The sequence below is a fragment of the Python bivittatus genome, unplaced genomic scaffold (genome assembly GCF_059951505.1).
Source record: "Python bivittatus isolate LINGU-HERP-01145 unplaced genomic scaffold, Pbiv_v1 ctg000070_np1212, whole genome shotgun sequence".
Lineage (NCBI taxonomy): Eukaryota > Metazoa > Chordata > Lepidosauria > Squamata > Pythonidae > Python > Python bivittatus.
Genome location: NW_028277034.1, coordinates 33330944 through 33346432, shown reverse-complemented (window position 1 = coordinate 33346432; position 15489 = coordinate 33330944). Strand labels below are relative to the sequence as shown.

At 40.1% G+C, this 15489-nt stretch overlaps 1 protein-coding gene across 1 annotated transcript in view; it reads right to left on the bottom strand.

Moving 5' to 3' along the window:
- Positions 1-35: 35 nt before the first annotated feature.
- SEC24D (SEC24 homolog D, COPII component) overlaps positions 36-15489 on the bottom strand; it is a 73903-nt gene continuing 58449 nt past the window's right edge. The window contains exons 16-23 of the mRNA XM_088132919.1: positions 13327-13423; positions 12614-12759; positions 10967-11105; positions 10333-10451; positions 5464-5643; positions 3653-3844; positions 1520-1609; positions 36-1361 (exon numbers count right to left, since the gene is read on the bottom strand). Coding sequence (XP_087989045.1) covers positions 1221-1361; positions 1520-1609; positions 3653-3844; positions 5464-5643; positions 10333-10451; positions 10967-11105; positions 12614-12759; positions 13327-13423 — 1104 coding nt within the window. The 3' untranslated portion in view covers positions 36-1220. The remainder of the gene's footprint in view (positions 1362-1519; positions 1610-3652; positions 3845-5463; positions 5644-10332; positions 10452-10966; positions 11106-12613; positions 12760-13326; positions 13424-15489) is intronic.

Genomic DNA, 15489 nt, shown 5'->3' with positions numbered 1-15489 from the left:
CAATGATTCTAAAGCAGTTAAGACAGAGTCGTGTATGAACTTGCTGCCTTAGTCAAATAAAGAATTTTATTTTGGGAATAAAGTAACAATAGTATTTTTGAAGTGGTAGTCTTGAAGTCTTGAAAGTTAGTATGTTGTACACGTTTAAATGTTTAAATGTTCATTTACTCCAACAGTCATTCTAGTAATAGCAGTTGCTACCTAGTTTTTTGCAAGGCATTAAATTTTGCTACGTTCTAAACCAAAGAATCACAAATCCCTTAATGTTGTCTCATAGAGAAAATGTTACAACTCAACTGCTTTGGCTCGTGTACAGTAATGGGAGCGTGGAGTATGTTAACAAAGCTTTGGGTGAATGACCTTGTGGAATATGTTGAGGCTGCATCTGGGCATGGTCAACACAAAAAGATTTTCTGCCAAAATAAAAACTGCATGTAAAAAAAATGAATCAACCCCAGAAAAATTGGCTTCCTTCCTTCTTATTCCCCTTAAGTAAACTACAAAAAAGAATTAATTTTAAAATTATTTACAAAATCAACAGGTGAGTGGGAGGCACATATAGGCCAGTTATACCTGGAAAGCCACAATTTCCAGTGGCCCCAGTCTTTGGCTATTTTGCTGGGGCTGATAGTCCACTATTTTGCAAGCCATGTCACAGAGCACCATAGCATGCAAAATAATGAAAAGCGCAAAAAACACTGTACATTAAATGTCTGGAGGTTGAGTCATGGCAACTGGACTTCTTTTCTTTTTGGTAGAGACATTTCACTATTTGTCCAAGCAACTTATTCAGTCTATACTGTACATTAAATGTGAGCTAGCAGAAAAAAAGTTAATAGGCCAGAATGTACAGTAACAAGAACCAAAAAAATTACATGAGTAATACAAATCATACATAACAGGACTTAATGCTTTGCAATTTATTAAAATTTATGAAATGAGAACCACATGTTTTACACAGGTTCCAGGATTCCAAACCTCGCCACTAGAAACTTACTTCCTTTTAAAGAAGGATAAAGGCTCTCCCATAGGAGTTATACCTGAGCACATACTTGCCTAGTCTACATAAATGTAGGTGGCTACATTATTATGAAACAGGGCACTAATCTATGAAATTAGAAACTGTACAATAAGGTAGCAGTATAAAGCACCTTGTGGTGGTTGGCCATTCTTGAATAGGTTCTGAACAAATGCAGAGAGAACTAACATCAAAGCATCCATTAGTTGAGAAGCTGACATATTTCTTTATGAACACAACATAAGAAGTCCACATAAGAAGCTCCTCCATAGATGTTCTTGTCTTCAACCAAGAACTGTTTGAAAACCATCTCTGTCTGCTCTCTTTGCTTCACAATGAGGATCTGAAAAAAATGAATGAACAAATGTAGAAATTCTGCCTTGAATCTGTTGACATTGCTCAGCTTAATTAAAGAACAAGAAACAAGGTTATTTAAATGTTCTCAAAGGAGGGAATTCAGCAACCATAGACTAGCTCTTTAATTAAAACGTAAACTTTTACCTTCATGGAATAAGGTGTTTTGCTTTGGAGCTGATCTATTATAGATCTCAGTTTTGAAGAGTAGGGATTATCCAGTTCTGGAAGACGTGTCTATATGTAACAAACAGAATTAGCAGACATGAAAATTGCTATACTGGCAAAACACAGACAATATGTCTTGTGGATACTTGCAATGGATTTGAAAGGTTAAAAGTTGCTGATGGTATGTAGAGTGGAAACTGGACCAAATTATTTGGTATAGGAAACATTTCCTTAAAATTATCTGTGAATGTAATTCACTGACAACCTGCCAAGATGATTGATAAATATGTTGTTTTATTTATGGTCAAATAAATTACAAGGAAGATTAGGAAGCTAAAATATAATTTCATCAAAACAACTACTATTGAACCACCAACAGTAATGATAATTGAACAGTACAATTTAGCAAACCTTCTGGAGGTAATCTAGGGCCCATTGGTTAATAGGACAATATTCTCATACAACTTGCCACAACTATTAATAAAGAAGGGCAATATTAGATCAATGTGCCAGGGCAGGTAAAAAGGCAAATATAAGGCAGATGTTAACAAACAGGAGCAAGTTCAGTGGACAGCAACCAAGATAGTGAAGGGACTGGAAACCAAGTCCTACGAGCAATGGTTAAAAGGTATGTTTATCATGCAGAAGAGAAAGCTGAGAAGATAGATGATAGCAGTCTTCAGATATCTAAAGGGTCACACAGAAAATTGAATGGCCTTGTTCTCTTTGCCCACTAGGGTAGGATCAGAAGCAACTGTTTGAAATCTACAGGGAACTAGTTTCAGGTTAACTATAAGGAATTTCCTGACATTAATAGCTGTCAACTAGTGGGATAGATTGACTTATGAAGTGGTATGTTTCTTTTTGTATTGTCGAAGGCTTTCACGGCCGGCATACAATGGCTGGTGTGGGTCTTCCGGGCTGTGTGGCCGTGTTCTTGAAGTTTTGTTTCCTAACGTTTCGCCAGCACCTGTGACCGGCATCTTCAGAGTGCAGGAGCACAGACAGGAGCAGTTCTCTGAACTGAACTGCTCCTGTCTGTGCTCCTGCACTCTGAAGATGCCGGTCACAGGTGCTGGCGAAACGTTAGGAAACAAAACTTCAGGAACACGGCCACACAGCCCGGAAGACCCACACCAGCCATGGTATGTTTCTCTTTGCTGGAGTCTTCAAACAGAGGCTGGATAGTCATCTATCCAAAATATTTCAGCAGGTGTTGCACCAAGCAGGTGATAGGACTAGGCAATCTTTGAGGTCCCTTCCAACCTTTATGATTCTATAAAACTTTTTTAAAAAGGGAATGATTTATATCTAATTCACATTACTTTCAACTGTAAACCGTGTGTTTCATTCTGAAAACTTGCTTATACAGTGGTACCTCTACTTACGAACGCCCCTACTTACAAATTTTTCGAGATACGACCAGCTCCGGCCCCAAAATTTACCTCTACTTATGAACTCGCCTCTACTTACGAACAGGATCCGCGGCCATTTTCCCTGCTGCCACGCGGTCGCGGCTTCCTGTGGGCGAGATCGCGGTAGCAAGGAGACGTTCGGTGAGGCTTGTGGTGTGTTTTGTGGCGTTTGGAAGGTTTTTGTGGCGTTTGGAAAGTTTTTGAGGTTTAAAAATAAAATGCATATGTTTCAGAACTGTTTAGCCGTATTTACATTGAACCTTATGGGGAAATTTGCCTCGTGGTGCGACCAAATTCGGAGGGCGGAACGGATTAACTGGATTTACATTGAACCTTATGGGAAACTTTACCTCGACTTGAGACCAACTCGAGTTGCAACCAGAGTCACAGAACGGATTAAGTTCGTAACTAGAGGTACCACTGGCGATATATCTCTGCAATTCTGGCTGGTTTCAGGGAGAAGATGGTAGAGGCACTATTTGGGAAATCAGTATGTTCCTGTAGACTTGAGAAATCTTGTAGCTGCAGAAACCTACCTGCTTTTTCTGTGCTTGTTTCTACACATCTGTGTTCTCAATTTTATAAAGGGAGCAGTGATTTCAAGGTTGCATTGTTCATGTCATGTCATCTGACATTTGCATCATAGTCAGCTTGGAAACGAAGTATCAAATACTGAAATACATAATACTATACTCACAGCCTCAGTGCTGACATGTGCAAAGGAAGGCACATTAAATATCCCTTGGACAAGTTCTGGTGGGGCACTGACTCCGAGCCACAGAAACATGTGTAGAGAATTTGCCAGTAGGAATACTCCTCCTTCAGACAGACGTTCCTCCGAGCAGCGAACAGCAGGAGGAGCTGCATCTTTATTTACATCCATAGAGTGCTGTAGAACAACATTTAAGTTCTTAGATTCATTGCCTTTTTTAAAAATTCTAAAAAACCATGAGAGCCAGTCTGGTGTAGTAGTTTAAGGCATGAGGGTAGAAAGTGGGAGACCGTGAGTTCTAATCTTGCCTTACACACAAAGCTGGCTGGGTGACTTTAAGCCAGTTACTATCAGCCCTTGGAAGAATGCAATGGCAAACCACTTTAAATTGCTTGGACTTGTCCAGATAGTCGTCAGCAACACACATACACATAAAAACCACATAATTAATATTATGATTAGTCTTGGGATAGGCAATCTTATAATTGTGGGAATATGGGAATTACCATGGGAGACCGGGCAATGAGACTCAACCAAGTCGGATAAAAGGCCTGTGGTAGGAATGTGGGCAGGGCAAGACGTTCAGAAGAGACTCTCCCTAGTTTTCGAGCTGTAAAGGGGATGGGAGAGAGAAGTACTTTGTAACCATACAATAAAATAGAATTAGCTCATCTGGTCATGTTTCCTATCTGGTCTACCATGTAAGGCTGACAATTTTTTTTATGCACCCAGGAGCTGTGGTTTGGCTTTTTAAATGACTCTGAGGGCAAGTTCAAAAACTGCACTTCAATTTAGGAGGAGCCTGAGCAGAGGCATCCAGGGGCATGTGTGTGTGTATGTGTGCATGTGTGTGTGTCAAAAAAGTTAGATGGCAGCTGTGATCATGCTATTGAAGGTCCAACCTTTTTTCACCTATACTCCATGCAGTACACACAAGTGATGAGCAGGGTGCTGATCACACAGCTGCCATCTTGACTTTTTTGACCCTATACTGATTCAGTGAGCTGATGACCCTACACCTATAAATTCAGGAGACAATACTTCTACAGTTTCTGCAACTTTAGAAGTGGCTTCGTAATCCACATTATGATCACAATGGCCAGATGCATATTCCTACATTGGCAACTCTAGATCTTGTGCTGTATATACAAAGGATAGTGTTTTAGGCACAAAAATGAGTAGAGTATTCTTAAGATGAACAGATTTGTAAAATAATTTATTCGTAGATGAAAATCTACCTGCAATGATCCCTTCCAGGTTTATGCAGGGGAACGAATGGAAAAGATGCTCTGATTTTCCTTTACTTACCAATACTTGCCAATGTTCCCCAAGTGACTGCTGTCTGGCTGTTTTTGTCACTGCTGGGGGGTCAGCAACTACTTGCCTGTTGACAATAGCCACGAGTTGCTCTAGAGCAGTGTTGTCCAAACTTGGCCACTTTAAGATGAGTGGACTTCAACTCCCAGAATTCCCCAGCCAGCCATGCTGGCTGGGGAATTCTGGGAGTTGAAGTCCACTCATCTTAAAGTGGTCAAGTTTGGACAACACTGCTCTAGAGGGAAGTGTGGTTGAGCAGCATGAACTGTGCTTCTTCAGTGCCATGCCACTATCATACTTATATTGGCTCTTCCCAATCTCTGGGGGCTGAAGGAATTACAACGGTAGAACCAGCAACTCAGGCTAGATGGACTGAGTAGCATCAGCAAGAGCACCCTGGAGGTAGCATTGACCCCTAGCAGATTCTCAGAGTTGCAACATCTGTCCTGCCCAAAATCTGCTGCTGGCAAAACACTTACAATTGGCAGAAGCTGTGGGTAGAATAAAAGTTGAGTGCCAGCAACATCCATTGACATGACCAGCTGTCTGTGAAAAGTTCTTTCATCTGTGGGAATTTCGGACTTGCCCAGCAGCACACAGCTTTTCAGAAGGCAATTCATGTAGACAGGAAGCACCTTCATTGCATCAGGAAGGATAAGCTTAAAGAGAGGAAAATGCATCAGACAAAATGTCCTGTCATTCCTGTACTCCAAGTCCTCTCTAGCAGGAGTTGCATTTGATTAAATCCATAAAGCATCAGCTGTTTTTGTCTGACTGGCTTCTATAAATTTAGCATAAGTTTAATTTAAATGGTTTTTCTTTCTCCACATGTCACAACTGTTTCTACTTCAGTCAACCTATAAATGAGTTTTGTGACAAAAAATATATTCAGTAGGTAAAAGAAAACAAATATGAAAACCTCTGAGAATATATTCAATTTCTGAATTTTTCTCCCTGCCTATACACTCTTACTTTGTATCTAAAATATAAGGGTGAAATCTGCTTTCTGGTATCATATAAAGATAGTACAAGTCAGGGAGTCACATGACTTAGGACTTAATCTTGCCTTCTCAATCATACTACAATGAAAACTGTTCTTTATGATCAAAACTTGGTAACTAGGAAAAAATAAATCTAGCAAGTGATTTGAGACTGAACAAGAACCCTCCTAATTTTCACAAATTGTATTTTTTAAAAATAATACAGAAGTACAAGTTTACAATTGCAGTTCATTTTCAGTGTCTAACAGGACAATACAATATTCTTCTTTTATGAATGAGCATTTTGTCAGCCATATACCAAGGGAAGCAAACATTATTAAAATTTATATACTAAATTGCATGTAGTTAAAAACGGTCTTGAATGATCTATAACCCAAATGGCATTTAGAGATTATCTTATCCTGCACATATAGAGATGCCAAGATTGTTGAAGGCCAAGATTTTAAGCAAGCAGTTGCTACAAAATCCAGTGAAACCACAACACAACTGTGTTGGGTTGGGAGTGATAAATACAACATTTAGATCTTTCATCATAATCAGCCTGGGCTAACACTGACCATAAAAGGTGCTAGCTAAAGCTGGAAAACATTTTCAGTTGAAGAAATATGGATAAAATGAGAGGCAATGAATTCGATGCCAGGGTGTTCAGCAGGTGGTATCTGCCCCCTTCCCCGAGCTTTAACTTTGAATTCTGTGCAGTGCTTCTTCACTGAATAATTAGGTTTTACGCAAGTGCTATTTTTGTATTCCGGTTTATATTGTATAATTTATGGTCCTGCCTACAAAAATAATTGAGGGAAAATGTGGGTGAGGGAAAATGTTTATTTCAGATTGCAGTTTATGTCTTTGTAAGGTTACTTAAAAATCAGCATACCAGTGCAAATCAGTTAACATTTGGAGGAAGCAATGCACAAAATCTTACAAACATTGGCTTGGATCCTAGCATTTTGTTCTTTGAATTGAAAATAAAAATCCAGGGAGCACGAAGCATCCATATCTATTATTTTAAAATAAAATAACTGGAATATTAAATAGTGCCATGAGAAATTTTTATATTACAATTTTATCTGGCTGTGTCTACACTGAGAAAGTTCATAGTGTCTTATGTTTATGATGATTCTCAGTCATCCAGGTGGAATTGTCTGGAGGTTGAGTCATCCCATCCATCCATCCATCCATCCATCCATCCATCCATCCAATTTCTAGGCTGCTCAATTCCATAGACTATTCACAAAATTAAAAACAGAAAAATGTAATATACAGGTAGTCCTTGAGTTACAACAGCAATTGGGTCCAGAATTTCCATCACTAAGCGATGCCGTCATAAAGCACAATGTCACGTGATCACATCGCTTACCAACGGCAATCCCTGCAGTCCCCATTGCCATCGTTAAGTGAAGATTGTAGATCAATAAACAAGCACCTCCTTGCAACTTCCTGCCAGCTTCCAAAAACCAAAGTCAGTGGGGAAGCTGGCAGGAAGTTGCAAGCCCCAGGCAGCTTGCAAGCAGGCCAGCAGGCAGGTAAGTGGCTGCTGCTGGATAGAAGAGGGAGTGAGTGGGTGTGTGGGTGACCGGAGAGGTGCAGTGTGAGCGGGGCGGGGCTTGGGGAGGCTGCTGCTGGGTGAGGGGAGGTTTGTGAGGGTGTGTGAGTAGTGGGGGAGGCACAGCACAAGCATAGTGAGGCTCAGAGAAGATGCATGAGTGGTCAGGAAGGGTGTATGAATGGCTAGGGAGAGTGTGTGAGTGGCCGGTGAGGTGTAACACAAGCACCCTGGGGCTGGAGACGGTGTGCAGATGGGGGAGATTTATCCAAGCAACTTGCGACCTTACCTCCCAGCTTCCCCACTGACTTTGCTTGTGGGAAGCCAGCAGGGAAGATCACAAATCACAATTCCATGACTGTGGGACGCTGCAACTGTCGTAAGTGCAAGCCAGTTGCCAAGTGCCCAGAACGCAATCACATGATTGTGGGGATTCTGGGATGGTTGGAACTTCGAGGACTGGTCACAACCACTACTTGTTCAGCACTGTCATACAAGCAGTCACTGAACGAGTGGTCATTAACTGAGGACTACCTGCATACATAAAGCACAATTGCCTCAAGGGAACAATGAAAATAACAATATCCCGCATCACCCCCAACTTAGAATGGCCCACCAGACACCCTACCCAAAGACCTGAGGGAAGAGCCATGTTTTGGGGGCTTGCTTGAAGGTGGGTATGTGGGGCTGAGTGAATCTCTGGGAGGGATGCTGTCCCAGAGAGCAGGTGCTGAGGGCCTCCTTCCTAGGTACCAATAGATGATATTGCTTAATTGATGGGATCTGAAGCAAGCCAATTCTGTTTAATTACCCAGGACAGGCACATAATACAGGAAACAGAGGATCTCTCAGATAGCTAGGCCCTATGCCAGGTAGGGCTTTATAAGTAATAACCAGCACTTTGAACTGCAGCCAGAAGCATACCGGTAACCAGTGCAGCTTACAAAGCAGAGGTGATACATGGGCATAGCAAGGCCTGCCCATCATTGCTCATGTTGCTGCATTCATGACCAGCTGTAGCATCTAAGTGGTCTTTAAGGGCAGCCCCCTGTAGACCATGTTGCAATAGTCTACTCACAAGGTGACTAAGGCATATGTGACTGTAAGGTGAGCCTCTCAATCCAGGAATGGGAGCAACTGGCACACAAGTTGGATTTGTGCAGAGGCCTTCCTGGGCTCAAATGTCACCTGCTCCTCAAGCAGGATCTCAAAGTCCAGGAACACCCCCATATTGCTCACTATTTCCAAATGGGGGAATGCTATCCCATTTAGGACCAAGAATGAAAAATCCCAGAACCAAGAGATCCAAACACCTGCTAACACTTGGTCTTGCTAAAGTTAAGCCAGAGCTGTTTTTCCCCCATCCAGATCGATATCTCTGAGAGAGATATATCTCTCAGTATACTGAGATTTTGTGACAGCTGAAACAACAATCCCATATTATTTTTTATCTGTTGACTGCTGTAAAAACTCAAAAAGAATGGTGCATATTAAAAGTAAAATATCATACATACATAGCAATTTCTATCACATTGGCAATTATAATGTGAAGCTCTAGCCAAGTAGAGATGTTTGAAGAATATGTTTTGTCTTGTAAATTTGCCTCTATTTGATCTCTGAGTTGCCTCTATTTGATATACTGAGTCAAGTCCTTGACAGCATCACTTGGCCAGAGATCAAGATATATAACTGAGTATCATCTGCTTACTGATGATACCTGACCCCAAACCAATGAATGAGCTCCCCCAGTGGCTTCTTACAGATATTAAACAGGAGGGGTGAGAATGTCAAACTCTGTGGCACCCCACAAAGTAGGGGCTTCAGACTTAACCCCCCCCCCACAACACAGCCTGGAATCAGCTGTGGAGAAAGGAGAAGAACCACTTCAACACTGTTCCTCCCACTCCTGTTCCCTACAGCTTGTCCAGAAGGATACCATGGTCAGTTTTAAAAACACTATGGAGGGCTGGAGGTGGTTAGTACTGGAATGGAAGTCCTCAAACAAATCCCAGGGCTGTAAGTTAGGTTGGAAGATAAAAATCAAAGCAAAACTGACAAAAGGCAATGGTAAACCACTTCTGTAATGTTGCCAATAAACCATATAGACATGCCCATGTAATCCCTAGAAATCAAGTTCAGCTCAAGATGGTTTTCCTTTTCCCAGGATTAAAACTTGTAAGGAGACAGAAGCCAAGAGAAATACCTGGTGGCTGGGTAGAGGCACCCAATAATTCGGGGCAACTGGCCACAGTTGAACTTTTAAAAACCTCTCATTGGGTAGCCTCACAGATGATTGCTAGTGGAGTTGACCAATCACAAAATGGCTGCAATAATGGGCATAACCATTCACAAAATTTTGATTTTGCAGAAGTCTAACTGGTGAAGATACTCTCCATCACTCTCTCTATACTTCACAGAGATACTTATAGCATACCCATTTCTCTTTTGCTTTGTTGTGGAGGCAGTGGACACACCTTCCAACAAAGCAATAGGCTCTCATTACTTACCATCTTTTATTTTGAAAATTTAGCCCCAGATTCTTGAAATAGAGTTTGCTCAATAATGGAGTTCTGCAGCATACCAGCTTTCAACCTCTAAAATAATTTAGCAATAGGGAGTGTGGCAGAAGGCTCACTAGTGTTCACAAGCACCTAGGCTACTTAAGGGAAAAATAAAATTTGAATATAAAACACTATGGAGATGCAATATTTCTGAACTTGGTATCACATGTTCTCTGCCTGCATTTGAAAACAAGAGCCAAATAATGCCCAATTAAAACATTTGGAGCTGAAAGTATAAAATACCTGGCTCACTGCAGATGGGGTAGCACAGTTCTTTCGGTAACACGCCAACATGCGAGCTGTTTGATTCACCAGGATCTCACGGACAGTCTTCAAGGGCTGGCTGAGAATGGCTTTATAAGCTATAATGATATGAAGGAGTGATAAAAAGATATTTCTTAGGTTACCCATTATGTCTTTTCACAGAAGAAAACAATTCAGACTTCACGTATTAAAAAAAAAAAGGTTTCATTTAATATACGCTTTCTAAACATAGTATAGAACTAGAATGTGAGCTTATTAGTTTTAAATTATGAACTGTGTGAAAATGATTCACCTCGCATCACCACACTCCTGCTCCAATGCTGTCATAGTGACTTAACAAGAGTGATCCTCTATTAATATTACTATGGTAAACAGAAATTCTGAACTAAAAGTACAAACTTGTGATTTATCCAGGGACTTAAATTATATATATTAAAAGCATTCAGTAAATGCTCAGTGTTTACAGTCAATCTCTTATGTCAATTTCTGATATGTCTGTGACAGGAATTGATTATTCCTGATTTATAATTCCACGTGTTTTAGCATATGTTAAATGTCCATCATCACTTTCCAGCCTCTCTTCCCACTCCCAAACCATGCATTATAAACTTACCTGATTTTGCAAAGAAATTTACTAGGGCATCAGTCTCACAGCTCTTGTAGACATCAGCTAACTGGGAACTACAGTTGAGTCCAAGGTTATGTACGCGCAGACGTCTTTGACCAGTCATGGATGTATAAAGGACTGCACACTGCAATGACAAAGACAAGGTGATAGGTAACTTGAAATTGTTTTACTTGCATTTGCTATGAAAGTGTTTCAACTTGCTTTTAAAACAGTATTTTGGGATGGTGACTTAAAATTATTTATTATTTTATTTTAATTAATTAATTAATTAATTAATTAATTAATTAATTATATGAATGTATATAGCCACCCATCTCACCATTGCAACTTTGGGTGGCACACATAGGGTTAAAACCTAGGATAGCACTGTAATAGAGTAAAATGTGAAATGTTACAAGTAGAAAAATTCAGATGGAGTTTTACTTTCTTCTTTTGTATACAAACCCAGATGAACTAAGACATAACAACACATTATAATGAGTTCGACCAAGGTCCGTTTTAAGCCAGTATGGTTCATTCTGACCACTCGTTGACTTCCAAGGTTCTACGTACAGGTCCTTCCCAGCTCTACAATTAGACATGCCAGGGATTTAACTATTTTCTTATTCACATGTACCCTACCACTCAAAATTATATAACTAAAGCTCATGAATTGCAATAAATTTGATTTTTTGCCATGTGGCAGTTTTCCCAGATTTACAAAATTATATGTCCCCTTTAAAAATATTAAGGACTTTTCATGACTTACACCCACTTATTTTAATTTACCTGACTCTGTCCCTTATTCCCAGGAAAAGCACCAATCACTTGCTTTGGCATGTTGGAGCTTGAAATAAGGGTATATTTTACTAAGGAATGATGCTTCCTTTACCAAGGATCACTATTTACTACCCTTACATGAGGATTTCTGACATTTCAAGGTATACAAATAACTATAATAGTAGAAAAATGTTGAGGTAATTTTGGAACTCATTTATAATCTGCAGGAAAAAAGAATGCAGTCTTGACAAAAAACAAAAGTCTTCACTACAAATGATGGTTCACAGGTTACTTATGTTTTAAAGAAAAGGCAGTCTTCATCATTTTAAAATCAAAAAGCTTGGAAAACTATAACCAGTAACAAATTAGGATGTTAAAAAGGCCCACTTACAGTTGCCTTCAATGCTGCTGTATTCGGCTGAAAATTTTAATAAATAAATAAATAAAAAGATACTAAGAAAAAAACTAAGACAGCATCTGCTTGTCTGAAGCAGGAGATGACTGAAAGTAGATGGGAACTTCTTTTCCTTATTGTGATGAAGATTCATAATCTTGTCACAAGCAACTAAACTTCAGTATACTTTCTGCTAGGAAAGCAGAAGAGGGCTGCATGAAGAAAGCAGCTAGTTGTATCGACTGTCATCGGCCACGCAGAATGCGTGATCCAATGAAAATTCCACTGTTGCATTCAGCAGATGTCACTCACAGTAAAGGGAGCCAGAATTTCCCTGAGAGAAATCACTGATCATATGTTAGGGAAGTCATATGGCACTACAAGATGCACAACACTGCCTGTACGTATTAATTGTGCATACTGATGTACTGATCACCCAGAAAGACGCCAAAATGGCACGTGACCCAGGAACTTCTTACCTGGATTAAAGCCCCACCATCTTCACTCAGTTTATCATCATGCTTGAACTCCACAGTCACGGCTTTGTCACAGTCTATTGCTGCCAGCTCAACATCTGTGGTGTTGTTCATGAAAATAGCTCCCAGGAAGTCTGTTGCTCTAAAACCTAGGGAAGATTTAAAACGACTAAGTTGTACAGTTAATAACAGCCACCAGCACCATTTTTGCAATAGGTAAGATAGCTGATAGCCCTACTCACCCACCCAGTGCCATTCTTAGTACCAGTCTGAATCCTATTTAATGTGGGAAGCTGATCCATTATAGAGTCAATACCACAAGCACCATGGTCACTAGAAATATTAACCCAAAACCAGCAAAAAGTCCCATTATTTCTAGCTGAAGCAGTAATGTGGAAACTTACTTTCAAAAAGAGAACTGTGCTTGAAATTAAGACTGATGATCATATATTTTTTTTTTCCAAATGATCCACTATAATTATCCCAACAATGATGGATTTATTTCGGCCTATGTAATTGAAAGTTTCAGTAAAAAACCTGGGTGGTTTCTCATCTAAAAACCAAGACAAATCCAGAATGCATTTGGAATGATTGGACAGATTTTACATCAAGGTTTACTAATTCCCAATGCCTCACAATTTATTCCTGTAAATATTAAAACTATCTCTTTATATAAAACAAACAAACCAATCAACTTCTGTAATAATAATTGTTACCTGTGCTAGTTCGAACTCTCATAATAGCATCAAAGCCCACTTTTTTTTCTATATCCTTCCTCAGGTCATTCAGAAACTGATGACTATCAGAATGTATCTAAACCAAAACAAGAGATTGAGACAAACGTGACTAAACAGTGTCTGCCACTGGATGGCAGCAGTGCAACATAAATTGTTTCAGGATGTAACTGTAAGGAATTAATAGCACTAAATCACTTCTTTAATAAAGAATTTGGTTAATACTTGCAGGACTTCACGCTCTCACATGGTCATGCAAATTAAAAGAAAAATCAACTACATGGAAAAAAAAATACAATGCTAGTAAAGAAAACCCATTCTTTCAAAATGGATTGATGAAAAAGAACAGATATTTAGAAAATAGCCTACCCTTCTATTTAAAAAAACAACCAAAACTAGAGTAAGCATGCATTTTATGTTAGGAGTTTGCTACACATTATATGTTCCCAATTTAACAAAATAATTGTTTTTCATGATCTTCCAAGATCATGCTGCGGATTGTCATCTTAAACATAGGCAACAGATGGGAATGGGAAAAGAACAGCGTGACTTACAGTGGGGCAAAAAAGTATTTAGTCAGCCACCAATTGTGCAAGTTCTCCCACTTAAAAAGATTAGAGAGGCCTGTAATTTTCATCATAGGTATGCCTCAACTATGAGAGACAAAATGGGGGAAAAAATCCAGAAAATCACATTGTCTGATTTTTAAAGAATTTATTTGCAAATCATGGTGGAAAATAAGTATTTGGTCAATATCAAAAGTTCATCTCAATACTTTGTTATATATCCTTTGTTGGCAATGACAGAGGTCAAACGTTTTCTGTAAGTCTTCACAAGGTTTTCACACACTGTTGCTGGTATTTTGGCCCATTCCTCCATGCAGATCTCCTCTAGAGCAGTGATGTTTTGGGGCTGTCGCCAGGCAACACGGACTTTCAACTCCCTCCAAAGGTTTTCCATGGGGTTGAGATCTGGAGACTGGCTAGGCCACTCCAGGACCTTGAAATGCTTCTTATGAAGCCACTCCTTCATTGCCCGGGCGGTGTGTTTGGGATCATTGTCATGCTGAAAGATCCAGCCACGTTTCATCTTCAATGCCCTTGCTGGTGGAAGGAGGTGTTCACTCAAAATCTCACGATACATGGCCCCATTCATTCTTTCCTTTACACGGATCAGTCGTCCTGGTCCCTTTGCAGAAAAACAGCCCCAAAGCATGATGTTTCCACCCCCATGCTTCACAGTAGGTATGGTGTTCTTTGGATGCAACTCAGCATTCTCTCTCCTCCAAACACGACGAGTTGAGTTTAGACCAAAACGTTCTACTTTGGTTTCATCTGACCATATGACATTCTCCCAATCCTCTTCTGGATCATCCAAATGCTCTCTAGCAAACTTCAGACGGGCCCGGACATGTACTGGCTTAAGCAGGGGGACACGTCTGGCACTGCAGGATTTGAGTCCCTGGCAGCGTAGTGTGTTACTGATGGTAGCCTTTGTTACTTTGGTCCCAGCTCTCTGCAGGTCATTCACTAGGTCCCCCTGTGTGGTTCTGGGATTTTTGCTCACCGTTCTTGTGATCATTTTGACCCCACGGGGTGAGATCTTGCATGGAACCCCAGATCGAGGGAGATTATCAGTGGTCTTGTATGTCTTCCATTTTCTAATTATTGCTCCCACAGTTGATTTCTTCACACCAAGCTGCTTGCCTATTGCAGATTCAGTCTTCCCAGCCTTGTGCAGGTCTACAATTTTGTTTCTGGTGTCCTTCAACAGCTCTTTGGTCTTGGCCATAGTGGAGTTTGGAGTGTGACTGTTTGAGGTTATGGACAGGTGTCTTTTACACTGATAACAAGGTCAAACAGGTGCCATTACTACAGGTAACGAGTGGAGGACAGAGAAGCCTCTTAAAGAAGTAGTTACAGGTCTGTGAGAGCCAGACATCTTGCTTGTTTGTAGGTGACCAAATACTTATTTTCCACCATGATTTGCAAATAAATTCTTTAAAAATCAGACAATGTGATTTTCTGGATTTTTTTTCCTCTTTTTGTCTCTCATAGTTGAGGTATACCTATGATGAAAATTACAGGCCTCTCTCATCTTTTTAAGTGGGAGAACTTGCACAATTGGTGGCTGACTAAATACTTT